A 22741-nucleotide genomic window follows, 5' to 3' on the forward strand; every position below is an offset into this window, starting at 1 on the left:
GATCCCTGCAGGGGCAGAGCTAGGATGCGAGCTAGCATGGCCCCGCAGCCCCTCTGCCCTGTAAGGCCTCCTCCGGGCGGGTGCGGGTCCTTGCCCCTCTGTCCCCCAGCCGCCATGTGGTGAGCTGTCCCAGAACTGCTGCTGTGAGTGTAGCCCCCGCTCTGGCCACCTCCCCTGGGGCCAGGAGGAAGTGCACAGTCCCCCAGCGTGCCCAGGATGTTTGTGTTTGGCTGGCCCGGTGAAGTGGCTCTGCCGCTTCTGGGAAGTGGAAACCTTTCTTACAGGAGAGAAAGTGAATTTTGAGCCAGGGGAGTGACAGAGACTGGGGTGGCTCTGCGTGTGTGTACGAACACACACAGGTCTTCAAGGAGGGGCTTCCCTGTTTCTTAGCCATTTTATTTATTTGCTTGAGAGAGAGCTGGCGGGGGTGGGGGAGGGATGGAGAGGCAGAGGGAGAGAATCTCAAACAGACTCTGCACTCAGCACGGAGCCTGTGACCCTGAGATCGTGACTTGAGCCGAAAGCAAAAGTCAGACGCTTAACCTACTGAGCCACCCAGGCGCCCCTCAAAGAGGGTCTTATCTGTTTTTTTAAATTACACATGGAATACAAGAGTACAAGTTCATTGTTTAAAATGAACGGATACAATGCAAAAGACTTTAAAAGACTTTAAAACTTTGTTATTGTGAAATATAACCCTTGCACCAAGAAGTATGTAAAATGTAAATACACAGTCCAGTGAACAATGATAAAGCAAGCGCTCATGTAACCCCCACATCAAGAGAGAGAATCTTGCCAGTACCCCAGAACCCTCTATGTACCCCTGCCATCTGAACCCTCTCTTTCTCCACCAGACTTCCGTGGTCACCATTTCTTGCTTTTTTTTTTTTTTTAAGATTTTATTTATTTATTTGACAGAGAGAGACACAGCGAGAGAGGGAACACAAGCAGGGGGAGTGGGAGAGGGAGAAGTAGAGTCCCCGCTGAGCAGGGAGCCCGATGCGGGGCTCGATCCCAGGACCCTGGGATCATGACCTGAGCCGAAGGCAGATGCTTAACGACTGAGCCACCCAGGCGCCCCTCAAGTCAGTGTTTTACTTGGTAAACATGTCTGAGACCATGCATCCCTGGCTGCTAAGCACCATGGCGGACAGGGCTAGAAAGGTAACAGCTTTATTTTGAGCAGGGGGCAAAGACAAGGCAGCACTTTACAGCTACATTGTAACTAGATCCTGTATCCATTTCTTGCTTTTTGAAGGTTTGTTCGCCTAGGAGAGTAACCCTAAGTAAGTAACATGGTTTCATTCTGCCTGTTTTTTTGTTTTTTTTTTTATTTGAGAGAGAGAGTGAGAGAGAGAAAGAGCACAAGAGGGGGAGCGGGAGAGGGAGAAGCAGGCTCCCGCCGAGCAGGGAGCCCGATGCGGGACTCAATCCCGGGACTCCAGGATCATGACCTGAGCCGAAGGCAGTCGCTTAACCAACTGAGCCACCCAGGCGCCCAATACTAATTTTTTTAATTGTAAGAGAGAGTATGCCGTTCTTCTGAACTACTTCTGAATACATTCTTGGGAGTTTCTGAGTTTATTCTCTGATTAAACCAGCCAATTTCCTTGTAAGATTCCACTTCAGGGTGGGGGTGAGACTGGACAAGACCGGCGTAAATCCTTCCTGGAATATGAGAAATTAGGGGCCCGAACAATGCCACACGTGCCAGTGGTTCTTTTACTCAGCAGACAGTTTGGGATCTGCCTCCTACATTTTTTTTTAGAATAATCTTGGCCAATTCCTTAGCCTCTCTCCCTGTAGATGCTGGGAACTTGGAATATGGAAGAGAGTTAGGAGGGACCAGGCAGAGGCTGCCTGGCCTAGGACACATCCTCAGTGGTGAGTTAACATGGGACTGTGTCTCAGGGGCCAGAAATAAGCAGAGCTATGTCCGTCTGTGTGTGCACATGTGTGAGAGAGATACACACCCAGAGGGACACGCATAGGTGTGAACAGGGACGTAGAAACATGGGATAGCGATGCAGAGAGATGGGGTCGAGATGGAAATAGGGACAGGGACACACAAACAGGAGACCAGTTGGCTGCTTAACTGGTGGTTTGGCTGGCTGGCTAGGTGGTTGGTAAACTGGATGATTGGTTGGTTAGTTGGTTTTCTGGTTGGCTGGCTAGTTGGTTATCTGGCCAAGTGGCTGACTGGTTCATTTGATTTTTCTTTTGTTTTCTTTCCTTCCTTCCTTCCTTCCTTCCTCCCTCCCTTCCCTTTTTTTTTTTTTTTTTCCAATCAATGGACTCAGCAAAGACTTATGGGGAACTCCCCTGATCTCAGCACTGCTTTGGACCTGGGGAAGGAGTGGTGAACAGTGGGTGCGGGCATTGGGTGTCTGACCACTGCTCCCCGCCCCTCCCCCCACGAGGGAGCTGTGAGTGCAGCTGTGGAGTGGTTCTCGTTGTTATTTTTCAAATCTGAGTAAGGATGTACGCGTGCTTCTTTGGTGCCCTTACCGTGGGGAGTGGTGTCTTAGGGGGTCATCTCGGGCTCTTCTAGCAGTGCGACAAGGGGCCACTGCGGTCTGCTCTGGTCTGTGCTGGGGCCAGGATTTTATTCCAGGATCCCAGCATGAGCCTGATTTCTGTCTTAAATCACCAAGGGATGGAGACCAGGTATTTATTGAAGCCCATCGTGTTCACAGCTCTATCCTAGCTTTTTATTTATTTATTTATTTATTTATTATATTTATTTATTTGAGAGAAAGAGAGCGAGTGAGAGAGCGCACAAGCAGGGTGAAGAGCAGAGGGAGAAGCAGACCCCCCCCCCCCCCGCCCCCGAGCAGGGAGCCCAATGTGGGACTAGATCCCAGGACCCTGGGATCATGACCTGAGCTGAAGGCAGACGCTTAACCCACAGAGCCACCCAGGCGCCCTGTCCCTGCTTTTTAGAAATGACAGTGGTTCTGGTGGCCGTAGTCACCCTCCTGGTTCCAGTCCTCCCCGTGCCTTTTACCTCACGGGTAGCTTGCCCCTCTGAGTCTCAGTGTTCCCTTCTGTAAACTGGGGAGAACAGTAGGGCCCTCACCCTGGGACGCTGCATGGGCTGAGTAGGGCCAAGTGTAAGGCCAGTGCTTCTCAGTGGGGCCACCCCACGTGTAGCTTCGGGACCGGGACCATTGGAACAGGCCTCCAGTCTGGGCTCCTGGTGGCATAAGTGCCAGTTTTTGCTCTTACTTTTGCCAACTTGTCTCTCAAGACCCCGGAGTCAGCCAGAGCCACGTCCAGAAGCCCTGTTCCTCCTCTCATTCTCTCTGTGACCTTGGGGCAAGCAGTGGCCCCTCTCAGAAGCTCAGTTTCACCATTTTGAAATGGAGGTGACAAGAACACTGCCACAGTGGACCATCAGGAGCCCGGTTCTGTGGCAAGCACTCCACCCTGGCTGGGGACTGGCCCTCAGCAGCCGCGGGGGTCAGGGGCAGGTATGGTGATTACTGCTGGCAGATGGTGCCCCCCAGAATAGCAAGGGTTACCCCCTCCCCTCGCACCACAGGGAGCCTTTCTGTTTCTGTGTCTTCCCCCTCCCCCTCCCTCCAAAAGCTCCTCAGGTGAGGAGAAGCAGAGCCAGAGATGCCCCCGGCCGGCCCCCAAGAACAGGCTGGAAAGACCAGGACTTCAACAGATGTTCTTTGACAAGGATTCCCTGGCTGTTATTTAATCAAGATTGTCAAATATTGATTTAATCTCCGAGCCCAGCAGATGTGATCTTAGCAGGTTTCGGTGGCAGTTTAGCTGGGATTAGTTTGCAAGTCAGGCTCCATGCTGACAAGACAGCATCTTCTGAAGGAGGCTTGGCCTGGTCACAGGAGTGAGCCCGTCGGGGGGACATACTAAACATTTCGCCACCACTCCAGCCTGGGGCAGCAACAGCCATGGGAGCGGACCCCGCAGCGTTGCCCCCATGCAGTGATAATGGGGACTCTCAGGGTTCCAGGCAGCAGCTGTTTATCAAAAAGTTTCAGTATCAAAGTCAATGGCACGGCTACACCAGCGCATGTGGCTTGACCGCGGGCCTGGCTAGGGCTGGGGAGATCCCTGTAGGGCCAGGCGGCCACTTGGAGCCGTGGTTGTGTGCTGATGACGTCTCCCCCGAAGGGGCGTCCCCGACCACAGACCCCTCATCCAGCCCCCAGCCAGCGCAGCTCAGTCACATCATCCGAGGGCACAAGCTTTTCTGTAGCTCCTGGGTGGGCCTGGCACGTGTGCCCATACTCCAAGAGGCATCCTTTTGTAATTTTGCATTTCAAAGTCTCATTTGAAGTGAGTAGGACTGTGCCCACAATCGGAACAAGATGCCTGCTCCACATGCGCTTCGGGGGAGGTAGCAACACTCTCTAGTCTCACCCACCCGACCCCCCAGGGGCTCAGAAGGGGCATCTCCCTGTGGCCCTGGCTCTGGGCCTCCAGGAAGGAGGGGGGCTGGCCCAGCTTCTCTAGTTCAAAGCAGGCCACCCTGGGCGACCCGGCTCCTGAGCCCAGAGCAGCCAGGGTTCATGCCAAGGCCACATTTGGCTCTGTTTGCTTGAGGTTTCGTTTTTATTATTATATAAGTAAAACGTTAATAGCTAATACTTGTAAATCCCTGTGTGCCAGGGACATTCGAAGTCTCTACAGTCTTTTTACCTCATGACATCCCTAGGAGTGAAGTGCTGTTATTATCTCATTTTACAGATGGGAAAACCATCCAAGTGACCTGCCCAAGGTCCAGGTAATTAAGTGGCCAAGCTGGGAATTGAACCTGAGTCATCTTGGCTTCTAACCCCCAGGCGACAGCTGCCGCATCAGGAAATCTCCAAGATCTGATAATAAGTCAGAAAAGCAAACTATGAAGCTTGTTTATTATTTTTAAATTCATCTCTCTATATAAGCACATAATTATACAAGCATTTAACCCACGTAACTCCTACCGTACTGGCTCGCAGACTAAAACAAAGAAGGCCAGATTGCTGTTGAAGCATTTAAATGCCGCCTCTGTTTCCCTGAGGAGCATGTGGACACAAGATGGGGTGCCCCTTCCTTCCCTCTGTGGGTCTGGGTGTGAGCAGCTTGCCAGGCCACGGAGGAATCTCCACTTGGAAAGATGAGAAGTTTTCGGACTCCCGGGGCCTCGCCGATGCTCGACTGAGGCGGCTCATCTGTTCTTTTTTTTTTTAAGATTTTATTTATTTATTCATGAGAGACAGAGAGAGAGGGGCAGAGGGAGAAGCAGGCTCCCAAGGAGCAGGGAGCCCGATGTGGGACTCATCTGTTCTAACTCTGCTTTCTGGACGGTCAGGGCTTTCCAGGGGGTGGCTTTCCCTCTGCCCATGTTTCCTCTCACAGGCTCACTTTCACAGCTGAAAACTTAAAGCCCGAGATGCCCCTGCCCTGTGCAGTTGACACAGAGAAAGGTCTGGAAGAAAGTGTGCAAACCCTGTTCACGGGGCTCCTCTCCAGGATGTGAATTTTGGGCAGGCCTCATAGGGGGCCCCGGGAGGGCCTTGAACTTACATGTTTGTAAGAATACAAGCACAGAGGGGCGCCTGGGTGGCTCAGTCATTAAGCGTCTGCCTTCTGCTCAGGTCATGACCCCAGGGTCCTGGGATCAAGCCCCACATCGGGCTCCCTGCTCGGCGGGAAGCCTGCTTCTCCCTCCCTGCTTCTCCCTCCTCCACTGGGTTCAAATCCCAGTGCCACTGCTCTCCTGCTGAGTGACCTTGGGCAAGTTACTCTGCCTCTCTGGACTCAGTTGCGTTGGCTTTAAAATGAGGCCGGTGGGGGCGCTTGGGTGGCTCAGTCGTAAAGCGTCTGCCCTCGGCTCAGGATCGAACCCCGCATCGGGCTCCCTGCTCAGCGGGGAGTCTGCTTCACCCCTTCTCCCTCTCCCATTCCCCCTGCTTGTGTTCCCTCTCTCGCTGTGTCTCTCTCTGTCAAATAAATAAATAAATCTTTTTTTTTTTTTAAGATTTTTTTATTTATTTGACAGACACAACGAGAGAGGGAACACAAGCAGAGGGAGTGGGAGAGGGAGAAGCAGGCTTCCCGCGGAGCAGGGAGCCCACTGCGAGGCTCGATCCCAGGACCCTGGGACCATGACCCGAGCCGAAGGCAGACGCTTAACGACTGAGCCACCCAGGCGCCCCAAATAAATAAATAAAATCTTAAAAAAAAAAAAAATTGAGGCTGGTGATTGCCCCTCCATCACAGGGTTTCGTGAGGATGAAATGAGTTAACGTGTGGAAAGCACTTTAGCCTGGTACACAGTGAGCCTAAGTGTGAGCTATACCCATTCGCTTCAGGCCACGTGGGCCTCTTACACGCAGGACACATGGCCTTACCTCTAGCTCGCTGTTTATTACCGCTGCATTGCATCCCTGGAGTAGAGACAGCCAGACGCATTTAGCCCATCCTCTGCCGATGAGCTGTTTGGCTCTTCCCACCACTTCCATATTACAATAGTGTGGCAGTGTGAATGCCCCCACAGCAGAACCACCGTGCACCTGAGTTGCCATGTGCACTGGTGTGAATATCTGAGGGACAGATTCCTAGAAATGGAATTGCTGGATTAAAATAAAATAGTTGCACACCTGATACTTCAGAGCATAATTACAATTCTTTCTCCCCACTCCCCCAAGGAAGGGAAAGAAGCTCTACTTGATTTACACACTTTGAAGAGAACTGGCCTTTCGGGAACTCAGACCCTGGGGACCCTTGCCAGTTTGAGTGGAATGGCTATAAGATTTCAATTAGAAACATCCATTTTCTGGGTTCTTTGACCTTAAATACGAAAGTGCAAATAAAAATACATATATTTGGTCTTCGTCCCCAGTTCACGGCCTCAAGAGCTTCTAAAAACCCTTGGAATTTTCTGAGTGATGTGGTTCATAGGAGCCTTTTTTGTTCTTTAGGATAAGCCCCTTTCAGCGGTACCTGAGTTTATGCTAATGAGGTGATTCTTGGTGGACTCCTGGATAGCTTCGGGATATGGGTTGGTTGCCAGGGAAACCAGCCCTGTGATTAGAGGGCTGGAACTTTCAGCCCCACCCCCCTGACCTCTGGAGAGGAGGTGGGGGCTGGACATTGCCAGAGTCGCCAGTGGCCAGTGATTTAATCAATCATGCCCGCATAATGCAGCCTCCATAAAACCCTAAAGGATAGAGTTCAGAAAGCTTCTAGGTTGGTGAGTGCTTCCACGTGCTGGGAGGGTGGTGCACCTCAAATTCCATGGGACTCGAGACCCTTGTGGACTTCATCTTGAGTATCACTTCATCTGACTGTTGATTTGTATCTTTTATAAGAAACCAGTAATTGTAGGAAAAGTATCTCTCTCAGTTCTGTGAGCTGTTACAGTCAATCACCGAGGCTGAGGAGGGCGTTGTGGGAACCCCAGTTTGTAGCCAAGTCAGACAGATGTGTGGGTAACCTGGGGACCCACCACTTGTGATTAGCATCTGAAGTGTGGGGCAAGTCTGGTGGAACTGAGCCCTCCAACCTGTGTGGCATCTGGACTAACTCCAGGCAGTTAGGGTCGGGATTGAATTAAATTGTGGGACACCCCGTCAGTGTCTGCAGAGATCTGGAGAATTGCTTCGTGTGGAAAACCCACACATCTGGTGTCAGAAGCATTGAGAGTAAAAATCAGATCGGAGTAGTATGCAGCTGGGTGGCCATGCTCAGGGCCTTGCACCTCGTGTTTTGGGCTGATGGAGCAGTCTCTGCCTCGGGGCTTCCTAATGAGATGTCTGGAAGTTCCAACCATTTTGTTTCTTCGGGGAGCTCTAAAGGGGTCCTGTGTATGCTTGAATTTCCAGTAGAGGGGAGAAAACAGATTCTTTTAAGATTTTATTTATTTATTTGTCAGGGAGAGAGAGAAGCAGGCTCCCAGCTGAGCAAGGAGCCCGAAGCGGGGCTCGATCCCGGGACCCTGGGATCATGACCTGAGCCGAAGGCAGATGCTTAACCAACTGAGCCATCCAGGCGTCCCTAGAAAACAGATCCTTAACCTGAAATCTGCTGAGCTGTTGCTGACTTTCTAGAGTTTTGTCCTTATGAATTGATCTTTGAAGATATTTACATCATTTGCCTATTCACACAACACGCTCATCTGGGCTCCCACCTCTCATTTACAGTGTAGTGGCAAAAGTGTGGGAGCCAAACTGAGGAGATTTGGGATCCTCGCTGCTCCACCTATCTGCCTGCCGTGTGACGTGGCCACGTGACCTTTGCCTCATCTGTAAAATGGACATGCCAGAAGTCCCTGCTTTATGAGGTTATTACAGCACACGTTCATACATGCTATGTGTGTGTATTACCATTACCTCTACATCATCACCCCCTACCCTGCCTGTGTGGCAGGAACACATGTGGTAGACCCTAGTCCCCTGCAGACTTGGAGCTGCTCAAAGTCCAAGGAGGACCAAAGCTACTCAGAGGCTTACAAATCCAGTGAGCTGGTGGCGCCTGGGTGGCTTAGTCGTTAAGCGTCTGTCTTCGGCTCAGTCATAATCTCAGGGTCCTGGGATCGAGCCCCGCATCAGGCTCCCTGCTCTGCGGGAAGCCTGCTTCTCCCTCTCCCACTCCCCCTGCTTGTGTTCCCTCTCTCGCTGTGTCTCTCTCTGTCAAATAAATAAGCAAAATCTTTAAAAAAAAAAAAAAAATCCAGTGAGCTAACTCCTATAGCACAGGGTGTGTGCAGACCCCTGGGAGCTCAGCAAAGGGAGGAGGGGAGCCATTGTGTCTGGGGTATGGGAGGAAGTTAGGAAGGAGGAGGCAGGGTAAGCCGGCCACACTGGCAGGGAGGACCAGGGGGACAACGCATCCCAGAGCAGCAGTCCCCTGAAATACCTCCTACTGTGGTCCCTAGTGCCCTTCAGACCAGTAATTGTCATCATATGTGACCCTCTCAGCAGCCTCCAACGCTGTGGACCACCTGCTCCTCCCTAGACCACAGCCCCTGCCGGGGCCTCAGGGACACCTGCTCTCCTGCCCCTCTGTGCGGGCCAGAGCACTGGCTGAGCAGGGCTTGGTGCCGGGCCCTCCTTTCTTTGCTCTCTGTTCCTCTGTCCTCAGCCCTGACCGCATATTAGAATCAGCTGGAGGGCTTTTGAAAGGCTCTCAGGCCTGGTCCCCAGGCCATACCAGCTGATTCAGACTCTCTGGGGGTGGAGTATGAACACCCGTATTTTTACAAAGCTCCCCCGGTGCCTCTCATGGCCAGTCGGGGAGAGAACTACTGCCTTGGACGAGCCCACAGGGCCTTGTACACTGGCCACTTCCCGCTTTCCTGCCCATGCGTGTCAGCCTCGTTCATCAGCATACCTGGTGCATGGCAGGTGCCCTCTCTCGGGATCAGATGGCACCCCACAACCAGCCCTCCCAACCACCCCCCATTGAGAGCAGCCCCTAGCCCTACCCTGTCACAATGTTTTAGTCGTTTAAACTGCTCATCACCCTTTGAAGTTACCTTGTTTTCCGTCTCGGTTGACTTATTTCTGTGGCTTCCCTCTCCTGAAGTAAGTTCACCAGAGGGGAGTGTGGTCTGTCCTGCTCAGGGCTGTAGCTCCATCTACCAAACAATGTAGTAGGTGCTTGAGAAATCTTTTGAATAAATGAGTGGATTTTAGGTGCTTGGCGTTTGTGAAATGAGTGAGTTATACACGCCTGCTCAGTGTTCAGTAAAAGAATAAGGTTTTAGTGCTCTTTCGACCGAATGAATCCTTTGGACTAAATGATTTTTAAGAACGTGATAGGTGTCTGTTGTATGAACACACGCGCACACACACACACACTCCACGTATTACTTTCAGCTTCCTGAACATGCTTCTTCCCGGGGCAGACACACTGGGTCACCAAGCAAGCGCCATTTACCCTCAAGTCACAGACCCCAACTGAGCCAGTGCTCTTCCTGGTCTGAGCGAGGTTGTTATCCCTCCACTCATTTCTCTCTCCACACATACTGTGTGTCAGGCCTGTGCTGGAGATGCAGGCAGTAATAAAGACTCCAGTGCCTCATAAACCTTACATACGGCTAACAGTTCATTACGTGGTGATTTACATACATACATTGATGCAGGTAACCCCAAAGAGAAATGCTCCGAGAGTGCTCTGAGAGCTCAGGTCGGGGATTGAACAAGGTTCCTGAGAAGGGAAAGGCATGTGGAGAAAGTAATGTTTGTCCTGACTCTTGAGAAAGAACTATCTAGGTAAGGGCAATGGGAATGGCCTGTGCAAAGGCCCTGAGGCAACAGGGAGGATAAACAATAAGTGGAACTGAAAGAAGGACATTGTGGCCTGGGCTCCCAGAGCAAGGAGAAGAGGAAAGGAGCCTTGAGGGCCAAGGTGAGGATTTTGAATTTTATCCTAAGATTTGGATTTATACTAAGATTCAAATGTGAATATTGAATCCTGCTGCATGGAAGAGGGCACTTAGGGGGGAGCAGAAGCAGAGGGAACAGGGAGGCTGTTATGTGGTTTAGCCATGTACCTGTGAAATTAGCTGGGTCTCTTGGAAGAACGGCTCTGTCGACTGGGAGTAAAGCAGGCATGAGAAGGCCCTTGGCCCACCCGTGTTGGGACATGCAGAATGACTAAGAAACACACCTTTGTTGTGTAAGCCCCTGGTACTTGGGGTCCTCTGTTACTGTGGCATAACTTAGCCTACCCTGACGATTTCTTTTCTTTTTTTTTTTTTAAGATTTTATTTATTTATTCATGAGAGAGAGAGAGAGGCAGAGGGAGAAGCAGGCTCCCAAGGAGCAGGAAGCCCGATGCGGGACTCAATCCCAGGACCCTGAGATCATGACCTGAGCCGAAGGCAGACGCTTAACCATCTGAGCCACCCAGGCGCCCCTGCCCTGACGATTTCTGAGAAGGAACAAGTTTTGTGGGTGGGGAGAGATCAAGAGTTCGGGGTGGGAATGGTTAGTTTGCAATGCATGTTGACGTACATACGTGATGTCAAGTAAGCAGGTGGCTACCAGAGCCTGGAACTCAGAGGACCAGTTGGATCTGGAGATATTTTACAGTGTGTCACCAGTGAGGAAAAGGAGGATTGGAGGTCCGGGACTTTGCCCACTGGGCAACCTGGAGGGCTGGTGCTTGAACTCAGGACCGCCTGACTTCAGGAATGAAGCTTCTGGATCATTTGCAACTCTGCCACCTCGTGGCCATCTGGCCTTGGGCACATTACTTCATCTGCCCACTTCAGTTTCCTTATGTTAAAATGGAGATAATATCTACTTCACAGAGTTGCTGTGGAATTAAGGGAGATAATAAATGTAAAGTGCTTAGAGAGGGACCTGGACCATAGAAGGATCACATTCGTGGTAGCTGCTGTTACAGATGTTGTTTTGTTATATAACTAAAACATCTAGTGGTGGGAAGTAGAATAGTGGTGGCTTCAGGTCCACCTTAACTCAGACTAAAGTGATGACTACAGCCCCCAAGTCCCCCCTATTTCAGCCCCTTTCACAAATGGTTCTTCCCTCATCGTCACAGGATGGCTGCAGTGATTCCATCCCTCACATCCGCTCAGACTCAGGGTAAGAGGGAAAAGCACAGCCTTCAGCCCTAGGACTCTTGGCAATGATTTCACTGGTTCTGATCCAATTACATGGTTAGTTCCTGAACTCAAGAAGGAGCTCCTCCTCTAGCCCACTGGGTGGGAGTCAGAGAAGGCAGGTTCCCAAAGGGAAATCTGGGCTGTTCTTGGAAAAAAGAGTCATAGAGGCCAGGGAAGCAAACCACAAGTGTCTACCACTGGAAGGCTTATGTTTTTTCCTTCTACTCTGCCATGGGAGGTTCTGGCAGACATCGTGGCTCCTTCACAGAAGAGCAAGGCCCTTCGGAGCCAGAACATTGCGGCTGTAGCACTCGCCTGCATGTCTGCTGTTCCAGCCTCTAGGCTTTGGGGGCCTGATAAGGGAGCACCCTCTCAGCTCAGACTTCCCCAGCTTCTTTACAAGTGACAGTCTGGTAGCATTTACACAGATACGCTATTGGGTGCCTGCTCCTCTAACAGACCCTGACGTTTTTAGGGAGCCAGTGTGGCCGGCTCCCCAAGTCCTCACCAGCCTAAGGGCAATCGGGATAATCCCAGATTCTCAGCCTTCCCAGCTTTCCTTGCACCTGGAATGGCCATATGTGACCACATTCTGGCCAATTAGGCATCAAAGAAAGTCTGTTGAAGTGTAGGGGGAATGTTCTGGCAAACATCCTCCTTCCTGACTAGGGTCAGATGGGTAAGAAGTAAGAACAGTCGTACGTCACCCCTTTCTTTCCCCCCCTCGCCCATGATTCAGTGCGAAGTGTCGCTGTGGCTGCCAGCTCGCTCCTCTGAGGCCAAAAGCCAAAGGTGTAAGCCAGCAGCATACTGAGGGACGCAGAGGAGAATGGGGTGGGGGCAGAGAAAGCGCCTGACATCATTCCCATGTACCAAGAGTGGAGGCACCGTATCTGGTGGCCTCCTTGTGACACAGGATAATGAGAGGTCTTTACTGCCCGAGCCACCAGCGGATGGGACTCTGTTGCCTGCAGCCACAGGCCTCCCACCTGACTCTCCCACCGCCCCTCGCTTCTCCTTGTGCTTCCGCCCCCCCCATGTTTCCCCGTCCACCATCCCCAGCTGCCTTCCTTGTCCACGGCACTGTGCATGAGTCCAGGTCCTCTGTTGCCAGCAGCAGAAGCCACTCTTGACAGTCTTGGGCAGAAGCAGAATTTATCAGGGGCTGACCGATTACCAGGAGGCCGGAGGAGCCGGCGTAGAGAAGAGGCAGGAGCCAAGGAACACTGGCGAGAAGACACTTGTGCAGAGAGATCCACGCGGACACCACTCAGCCGCCGAGCCCACCCCTGGCTGTGCTTCTGTAATTGGGGGCAGGGAGAAGAAACAGGAAGGAGAGAACCACAGTGATAGGAGTGGCCAGGACATAGGCGGTATTCTGCCCATTTTACAGATTGAAACTGAGTCACGGTGTTAGTAACCAGCCCGTGGCCTACTAGGATCTGAACCCAGGCAGTCTGGCCCTCAGAATAGGGGCTTCCGCATCAGGAAGATGGGGGTGCTCTTGGGAGCGGGGAGCTGGACAACCTGCAGCTGGAAAGGGACCAGTGTGCAGCAGTCCCCGAATCCCACAGAGGCTGTGGGTATCACTCAGCCTCTTAGTAGCACAGGGCGACTTGGCTACACCTGCTCCTGGAAGGGATCTGTGGAAAGACACTGGGGCCTCAGGAACATCTGTGTGTTTTCACAGAAGAGAGCAAAACAGATGGGGGTTTCTGACTGAGCTGGAAACAAAATGCCATCAGCAGAGCCCATCTGTCGGGAGGTGCTTGCATAAGCAAGTCAGGGTCGCATCTGGGCCGTTGGTTTTCCCAGCCAGCCCCAGTGTGGCCTCAGAGGGCTGATCCTCCGTGCTCTCCCAGGGTGGCCCAGGGGTGCCCCTGGCCAAGCTGCACCCCCCAGTTTGGCCTGGGATCCAGGGCCCCACAGAGTATAGGGGCACTCCTCTCTGGCGAAGCTGCTGCGCTGACCCATCACCAGAGGTCACAGAGCAGCATCCCCTGCCCCAATTTAGCCCACATACTTATTTTGTTGACCCTTACTTGGTTTTTGTTGGTAGTGTTCTTAAGTATTTCTTTATCGGCCAGAAGTACATGCAAGCAATTCCAAAGGTAGCCAGTGGTGTACAATGAAAAGTAAGGCTCCTTCCTTCCCCTACTTTCAAGACACATTTAGATCCTGGGGATACAGCAGTATCTCACCTTCTCATGGGGTGGGGATCAGGAATAAATAAGAGAAAGAAGTGAGTATATTGAGAAGTACTAAGGAGCAGAGTACAGCAGGAGAGGGGCTGGGAGTGGGGGAAAGAAGCCTACTTCCCCTTCCCAGACTGTTAGCAGTTTCTTGAAAATCCTTGTAGAAGTCTTCTCCACATGGTAGTTGGTTGTCGTTGCTGCTGTTGTTTTTGTTTTTCAACCTGGGAAAAGTTGCATACAGTTCAAGATTTCTGATTTCTACTTAAAAATCCAGTGCCCTGGCATCCACATCCCCGCAAAGCTTGGTCACCGGAGCTGAGGTCCACCTGCCTCTATAGAAATGCCTCTGCTGGGGTGCTGGGGCGGCTCAGTCGGTTAGGCGCCTGCCTTGGGCTCAGGTCATGATCCCACGGTCCTGGACTCCCTGCTCAGCGGGGAGTCTCCTTCTCCCTCTGCCCTTACCCCCGCTCGTGCTTTTTCGCCCTCAAATAAATAAAATCTTAAAAAAAAAAAAAAAGAAATGCCTCTGCTGTCCCACTCACCTGGCCTTGCTTCTGTCTCCCTTAACCAACCTGGCCCTGGGGCCTACCCCTGCCCCCCCTTCTCTGCCCCCTCCCCTGTGTGCCTGCCTGCAACATCTTTAGGAAGATGCTCCCTTGGGAGCTAGGAAGAGGCGTGCACTCTTGCTCCCCACTCCTCCCTTCTGATTCTTACTTTCTCAGATGTACAGGCTCGCCTCACTGTTTTGCTCCATGAATCTGCTTCATGCTGCCCCCTGGTTCTCTCTCTGCCAGCTTGTTCCGTAACTATGGGCATGAGTTAGGAAATGCCCCCCCCACACACACACACATGGCCTTCCCCTTACCCAGAAAGCACCATTAGTCATTGGTGGGCTTCTCTTCATAGGGAAGGCTTCATTGAAGAGTGGACATCATGCAAGGGAGCCAGCTTGGTGAAGAACCAGTGGAAGCATATCCAGATATCCTGGGTGGGGTTTGGTATGTCAGCAGAACAGAAAAGAGGGCCAGTGTGATGGGATCTTAGGCAGGGATGGGGAGAGGCCTCAGGGAGACTAGCAGGGGCCAGAGCCTGTGGGGCTTGTGGACCAGCAGAAGAATTTGGATTTTATTCTAACGCATTAAGGAGCCACTGGGGAGATCTCAGCAAAGAAGTAACAGGAGCTGATTTACTGGCTCATGGTATCTATTAATCACATAGAGTTCTAGAGACATCCCCTCCCCCAAATCTACCAGTAATCATGGTGACTCATCTGTCATTTTTACTTCCTTTTTGGTGGGGTGGCTGGTCAGGCAGACTGCCGGACAGATAGACAGCAGCCCAGCCTCTACCTGCAGGACTCACAGGGGGCAGAGGAATGTGTTTAATGACACAAGGGAAAAGGCAGCCAGATCCTGAAAGTGGAAAACTACATGGGACGAGTGACCTCATTCCTTCCACAAGTGAATAGCGTCACAATAAAGGTGATGGGCATGGGGGAGACATTATAGAAGAGACTTAGAAAATATACCTGCCAAAGTAGAGTAGGGATCTTGTTTTGGATCCTGATTTAAACAAACCAACTCTAAAAGACACCTTTGAGACAATGGGGGAAATGTAATGCAGATATGGGGTATTACATGATATTAAAGAATTCTTGATAATCTAGATGGATGTGATAAAGGTATTGCGGTTAATTTTGAATGGCCTTACTGCTAGATATATAAGCTTAAGTTTTTACAGGTGAAATGAGCTGATACCTGGGATATATTCTAAAATATTCTGTCAAATAAAAGTATAGGAGTGGGTGGGTAGATGAATCGGGAATCGTTAACTGTTGTTGAAGCTGGTGGGGTGCTCATCCTGCTCTTCTTTGCTTTGAGTATGTTTGAAAATTTCCATAATAAACAGGTTTTTTTAAATGAGCATAAAGCTGCCACACAGAAAAAGTCTTTCTCTGGGAACAGTAACATCACATCTCACCTTTGCCTTCTCTCCTTTTTCAGCATGGCAGGGAGGACAGCCCAGCAGCCTGCTGACCCGCACCCACATCTGCTGCCTGCTCTGTCCTGCTGAGCCACTCATACTGGAAACCCCAGGACCGCACCTGCCTCCTGAGGTTGTCCTGGCTCAGTTGTCCACAGCGATGGTGGAGAACTGGACTCCACAGGCTCACAACCTTCCCGTCAGGCTTCAGGGGCCAGCATCCTTCATCCTGGGACTGGTGGTCCTGAACAATGGCTGAGGGCCAGGGGACCCCATAAAGTCACTCCACAGCTCACGGGGGCCAGTAGCACTCCAGTGCCCGTGGACTATGACCACCTATCGGCCCATCCCCAGTGATGGTGTGGACCTGGCAGCCAGTTGTGGGGCCAGGGGGGCCGACCTCCTCCCGGGGCCACACACTGGGGACTACGCTCCCATGGGATTCTGGGTCCAGAACGGAGGCATGCCCCAGCCCATCGGTGAGAGCCCAGTCAGTGCCGCCACCCGCCCCAGTCCCACCACCCCTGCAGTGCCCAAGATGGGGGTGCGCGCAAGAGTGGCCGACTGGCCGCCCAAGCGGGAGGCGCTGAGAGAGCAGAACAACCCAAGCCCCTCACAGGACGCAGACGGCGCGAAGGCCGCAAAGGTGGCCCATTCCATGAGGAGCATGCCGAACGGACAGCCCCCCGTCAGCGCCGTGGCTCCCTCGGGGCCCAAAGCCTTCCCCCGACTCTCCAGGAGGAGGTCCAAAGACGTGGAATTCCAGGACGGGTGGCCCCGGTCCCCTGGCAGGGCCTTCCTCCCCCTGCGGCACCGCAGCAGCAGCGAGATCACCCTGAGCGAGTGCGACGTGGAGGACGCGGGCGAGCCTCGGGGGCCCCGGCACGCGGCGGCCCTGCCCCTCTTCCGGGAGTACGGGAGCACGTCCTCCATCGACGTGCAGGGCCTGCCCGAGCAGAGCTTCTTCGACCTTCTCAACGAGTTCCGCAGCGAGCAGCCCGAGGCCGCGGGCGCCCGGAACCTCCGCGCGCTGCTCCCCGCCGCCCCCGGCGCCCACGTCCCGGGGGGCAGCGGCGGCGCCAAGGCGGACCCCCGCAACGGCCAGCCCGCCAAGGACAGCCTGCTGGGGCTCCAGCCCGCCAAGGAGAAGGAGAAGGCCCGGAAGAAGCCGGCGCGCGGCCTGGGCGGCGGGGACGCCACGGACTCGTCCATCTTTCGGAAGCTGAGGAGCGGGAGGGCGGACGGCGAGGCGGGCCGGGCGCCGGGGGAGGCCGAGGAGGGCCGGAGCCCCCCGGAGGCCGGCCGCCCGTGGGTCTGCCAGAAGAGCTTCGCCCACTTCGACGTGCAGAGCATGCTGTTCGACCTCAACGAGGCGGCCGCCAACAGGGTGGCCACGGCGCAGCGGCGCAACACCACCACGGGCGCCTCGGCCGCGTCCGCCACGGCGGCCCTCTCGGCGTCGCGGGCGCACGGCCTGGGCGGCCTGGACGCCGCCTTCCCCAGCACGGAGGACCTGAACTGCAAGGAGAACCTGGAGCAGGACCTGGGCGACGACAACAGCAACGACCTGCTGCTCAGCTGCCCGCACTTCCGCAACGAGATCGGCGGCGAGTGCGAGCGCAACGTGAGCTTCTCGCGGGCGGCCGTGGGCTCCCCGGGCGGCGGCGGCGGCGGCGGCGGCGGCGAGGGCCGCGCCGCCGAGCCCGCGCTCAGCGCCCACCGCACCAACGCCAGCATCTCGGTGCTGGAGGTGCCCAAGGAGCAGCAGAGGACGCAGAGCCGCCCGCGGCAGTACAGCATCGAGCACGTGGACCTGGGCGCCCGCTACTACCAGGACCACTTCGTGGGCAGAGGTGAAGGGGCGCGCGGGCTGGCGGGCCGCAGCTTGTCCCCGGGGCTCCCGCTGCGCGTGCCTTCCCTGTGTGCCAGGCCCCGAGGATGCAGCGCGGGGGGGGGGGGGGGGGGACGCGGTGCTGAGGATGCAGTGAGCGGAGCCTCATCCAGCGCTTAGCTTGGTGCCTCACACAGGGATGAACTCGCCAAAGCCTCGAGCCGCAGGAGACGATAGGCATTATTTAGCATCTGTGTGCTGGGTTCAGCTATGGGCCAGGCCCTTTCTAGAGCCTGGGGATACAGTATTGAGCAGCTTAAAACTAAGATCTTGTCTTCCTAGCACTTAAGTGGGGGGAAGGCAATAAAATTAGATTGATGTGTAAAGTATATAAGGTGTCCTAGGGTGGCAAGCGCTATGGAGAAAAGTAAAGCAGGGGAGAAGGAAATAGTGACCAGATCACAGGCTGCATTTTCAATAGGGAATGGCCTGGGAGGGCCTCCTAGGTAGGTGCCATTTGAGTACTGGGCTGAAGGACAGAGCTGTGTGGAGATTGGGGACAGTGTTCTGGCACAGGGAAGAGCAAGTACAATAGTCCTGAAACACTAAGGAGGAGGAAGGAGTCCAGTGTTGCTGGGACAGAGTGACTGAAGGAGAGTGGAAGGAGCCCAGGCAGAGAGGTGATGGGGGCAGATTGTGTGGGACTTTGTGGGTCATGGTGATGAGGACTCTTGCCTGCACCCTGAGTGAGATGGAGCCACGAGAGAGTTCTGAGCAGTCGAGGGCCCTGATCCGACTCAGGTGTTCACAGCCTTCCTCTGGGGGACAGACGTGGGGCGATTGGGAAGCAGGGAAACCAGGGGGGAGGCTGCTGCACTAGTTCAGGCAGGAGGTGATGATGGACAAGTCTAAGTTGGGAGCCCATGCGTGGCGGAAGAAGCCAGCAGGTTTTGGATCCCCTTTGAAGGTGGAGCTGTTGATGTTGCGAAGGTGTTAACACCAGGGAGAGATGGACTTCCTCTGTCACGAGGTTCGTCAGTGCTGGTGGGGCAGTCGCAGGAGACAGCATAGCCTAATGCAGAGGCCACAAACCCAGGCAGCTAAGGGGCCAGGCAGCGACTGAGCAAAGGGCAGTCCCTGCTCAGCCCCACCTCACTGTAGGCATGCAGGAAATGCAGGAAAGCCCATTGTTGCCAGCCTTTTCAATTTTTCTAGATTCTCCTGAAATTAAGTTCATTTTTGTTTTTTTTTTTAATGTGGATTCTCCTCATTTTTATTTTTTATTTTTTTTAAAGATTTTATTTATTTATTTGAGACAGAGAGAATGAGAGACAGAGAGCATGAGAGGGAGGAGGGTCAGAGGGAGAAGCAGACTCCCTGCCGAGCAGGGAGCCCGATGCGGGACTCGATCCTGGGACCCCAGGATCATGACCTGAGCCGAAGGCAGTCGCTTAACCAACTGAGCCACCCAGGCGCCCTCTCCTCATTTTTAAATGTTGACAACTGTATTGATTTGGAATTGCTTATAACTGCCAGTGACAGGCTTTAACGACATAGACGTTTATTTCTCCAATATAAAGAAGTCTGGTGGTCAGCAACCCAGGGCTGGTATGGTTTCTCCTCAGCATCAGTGGAATGCCAGCCTTAGTGCATGGCCTCCAGCCCCCAGAGTAGTCTCCTGGCCCAAGAAGGCTGCTGCAGTTCCAGCTGTCTCATCCACGTTTCAGACAAAGAAAAAGAGGAAAGGGTAAGGGCAAAAAGATCTCCTGTCAGCCCCTTTTAAAGAGCTTTCTCATAAGCCCCATCCAACCACAGCTGCTTATTGACCACTTCTATCTACAAGGCAGGCTGGGAAATATAGGTTTTTAGCTAGACAAATCCCCTAGACAAATCCCCCCTCTCTACTCGTAGGGGATTTTTCTTGAAAAGGAGGAAGGGAAGAATAGAATGGATAGGCAGCTAGTACTCCACAGCAACGAGTTAAAAAAATTTTTTTTAAACCAGTGTCCTAGTCAAACCTAACAAAATGTCAACTAAGTCATTCAATGGGATTCAGAGTGCGTGCAGTCTCTGGAGCTCCATTGTTGCAAGTCAGACAGCCCAGGGTTTGGGATGTCTGTGTCAAAGCTTATTAGCTATGTGACATGTTTCACTCATTGGATTCTGTATCCTCATGTGAGGAATGTTGGGGTGATTATAGCAGCATCACACGCCCCAAAGCAGAAGCACACAGAAATTGAAAATAAAAGGATGGGCGGGGGGAGTTCCAGGCAGTGGCTAACCTGGAGAAAAGAAACCTGAATAGTTGTGAACCTTTATGCACCTGGCAACCTGGGTTAGGGGATAAGTATTTAAAAATTGACAAGGCTGCAGGGAGAAGTGAACAGATCCACAATCAGTGGGAGACGCTGACACGGTCTCTCTGAAATTGACAGATCTAGTAGTCAAAAAAATAAGGCTGAAGAGGATTTGAATAACTCAATCAAAACCTGATTCTACTATATATATGAATGTAGAATCAGGTTTTGATTGGGTTATTTTTTTTTTTTTAAAGATTTTATTTATGTATTTGACAGAGAGAGAGAGAGAGACAGTGAGAGAGGGAACACAAGCAGGGGGAGAGGGAGAGGGAGAGGGAGAAGCAGGCTTCCCGCGGAGCAGGGAACCCGATGCGGGGCTCGATCCCAGGACCCCGGGATCATGACCTGAGCCGAAGGCAGACACTTAACGACTGAGCCACCCAGGCGCCCCTGATTGGGTTATTAATTATATATTATGTTATATATAATTATTAATTTTGTACCTAACCAACAGATAACATGTTCTTTTCAACTCACACATTCTTTTCAACTCACACATGGAAATAGCTACACGAAAGACTGTGGGGAGGATCATATAAGATTGTCCGTTAAAACAGTTCTTCATTGGGCAGGTAATAAGTACTCATCATGGAGCTTCAAAAAAAAAAAGCCATTTCCTTTCAAAAATGGACTTCTTTGGAGCCCTGGAAGCTTATAAATAAATTACTCATTGGTCCTTGTTTATTGAGTGCCTACGGTATGCATTGGTGGAAAATAAAACAAAACAACCCGTACAGCTGTTTCAGGAATGAGCTGCTATCTGTGGAGCAGATAATTCTTCTGTTCTCTGGCCAGCTGTGGAGATGGCTTAACCCGGTGCAGGTGCTGGTCTGACCGGTGCCGTTAATTAACACACATTATTTGGGCCTTAGATAAGCCTTTGATTCACTAAGAGCACCTTGTGAGAACAGGAACCATCAGTTAAATATTCAGAGCACTGGGATGGGAAGGAATTCCTGGCAAAGGTTAGATGTTGACCTCGTGGACTTGGGTTAAGACCGACTGCTGGTGGGTTATCTACCACAGGCAGGAAATACTTGGGTTATACATCAGGAAGAAAATGTTTGCCTGGAAGGATTATAAAATAGCAACATGTTTAGAGAAAGAGGGGAGACAGCTGTTATTTAGGGAAGAGAAGAGATTTCCTCTGTGATTCAAAGGTTCCATCACCGCAAGGGAAGAGTAGTTTAAGTGTCCTTTAAGTGTTATAGAAACGTGGCTGGATAAAGGTGATGCCTAGGGGCTTGAATCATGGTCCCTTTTCTCTGACAAACATCATGCCCTTGGATGATAATAGCATTTCTTTCGTGCTTACTGTGTCCCCGGCCCTGTGCTAAGTGCTTCACGCTTATTAACCTATTTAGTTTTGACCACCATTTCGGGAGGCCGGTCCATCCTTACTGATCCCATTTTACTCACGAGAATGCTGTGGAGCACCTTGGCCTGGACCATCCATCCAACCTAGTGGCAGACCCCGGATCTGAGCCCGGCAAGCAGCTCCCTGGAATAGAATCTTCACCACTTCATGGGGCCAATCAGCAGCTAAGCTAACGATGAACATTTGCAAATCTGGGATAATCATAGCGAGGCTGGGTTCTTACCCAGTGCCAGACACTGCACTGAGCATTTAATATGTGTAGCTTCATTTCATCCTCACATCCACTCAATGAGTTATGGGTAGCGTCAGGGCCCCCCATTTCTCAGATGAGGGAACTGAGGCTCTGTGACTTGGCAGAGGTGGCACAGTCCGGTCTTGCAGTCGGTCTATCAAGTGTGGCCGTGACCAGGAGGTTTGTGTGAGCAGGATCCCACGGGTCGCACAAGAACCTGCCCTGGGCCTGGCGCATCACCCCTCCCAGAGAGCTTACTCTGAACTCCCCCGCTCTTCCCTCTCAGAACATGCCAATTACTTTGGTGTAGACGAGAAGCTGGGGCCAGTGGCGGTGAGCATCAAGCGGGAGAAGTTGGAGGACCACAAGGATCATGGGCCGCAGTACCAGTACAGGATCATCTTCCGGACCCGCGAGGTAGGTCGCATCACCGTTGTTAGCTGCTCACCTCTGTGAGGCCTTAGTCTGCGCCGGGTTCTGCGGGCACGTGCTTCCCCTTACATCTCACGTAAGCCGGTAACCTCCTGAGGGCAGTCCTGGAAGTCCCTCCATTTTACAGAAGAGAAAACTCAGACTCAAGAGAAATTCAGTGACTTGTATAGGATCAACGAATAAGGGGCCAGGCCAGGATTGGAACCTTGGAGAGCCCAAGATTGCTACATGTGCAAGAGGTTCACTCTCGTTAGCATAAGAAATAAAGGGAGAGCCATAAGGGATTCTTTCAGAATCTTGAGATGTCCTGCAGAATAGAGAGAAGGCAGCAAGCCTCGGGCAGGGCAGGAATTGGGGGATCTCAGCCACAGCAGCCACTGCTGTCAACGCCGTTCACCTCACAACACTCCCGGTGCTTTCAAGTCTGAGTAGAGAAACCCGTTGTCCTGGGTTGGTCGTAGGTCTTTGCCTAGATTAAATATCAGCTGTGGCTAGGGAACAAGGCCTGCTAGGGGCACCCTGATCAATTAGGGTGAATTGTAATGGACAGAAATCTAGTTCTAACTGGTTTAAGCCAGAAATAGAATTCATTGGTTCATATAACTGCAAATCTGGGGTAGGACTAGCTTCAGGCATAGCTGGATCCAGGCACTCAAATGATGTCACCAGAATTCTGCCCTCTGACCTCTCGGCTCCTCTAAGCTCTGCTTCTTTTCTGCATTGTGAATGTCATTCTCTTT

At 52.4% G+C, this 22741-nt stretch overlaps 1 protein-coding gene and 1 non-coding gene across 13 annotated transcripts in view; one reads left to right on the forward strand and one right to left on the reverse strand.

The window, feature by feature from the left end:
• The window catches only part of SIPA1L3 (signal induced proliferation associated 1 like 3), a 227432-nt gene that overhangs the window by 115181 nt on the left and 89510 nt on the right, over positions 1 to 22741 (forward strand). For all 12 annotated transcript variants that reach the window (XM_064581035.1, XM_064581037.1, XM_064581032.1 and 9 more), the window contains 2 exons: positions 15789 to 17621; positions 21856 to 21986. In XM_064581035.1, coding sequence (XP_064437105.1) covers positions 16097 to 17621; positions 21856 to 21986 — 1656 coding nt within the window. In that variant the 5' untranslated portion in view covers positions 15789 to 16096. The remainder of the gene's footprint in view (positions 1 to 15788; positions 17622 to 21855; positions 21987 to 22741) is intronic.
• LOC123856242 (small nucleolar RNA SNORA63) lies at positions 1108 to 1238 on the reverse strand. The gene has a single exon (XR_006793659.1). It is a non-coding gene; the product is annotated as a small nucleolar RNA SNORA63 (small nucleolar RNA).

This window comes from Mirounga angustirostris, unplaced genomic scaffold (genome assembly GCF_029215605.1).
Source record: "Mirounga angustirostris isolate CCGP_5_RB_7025 unplaced genomic scaffold, mMirAng1.0.hap1 SCAF_16, whole genome shotgun sequence".
NCBI lineage: Eukaryota > Metazoa > Chordata > Mammalia > Carnivora > Phocidae > Mirounga > Mirounga angustirostris.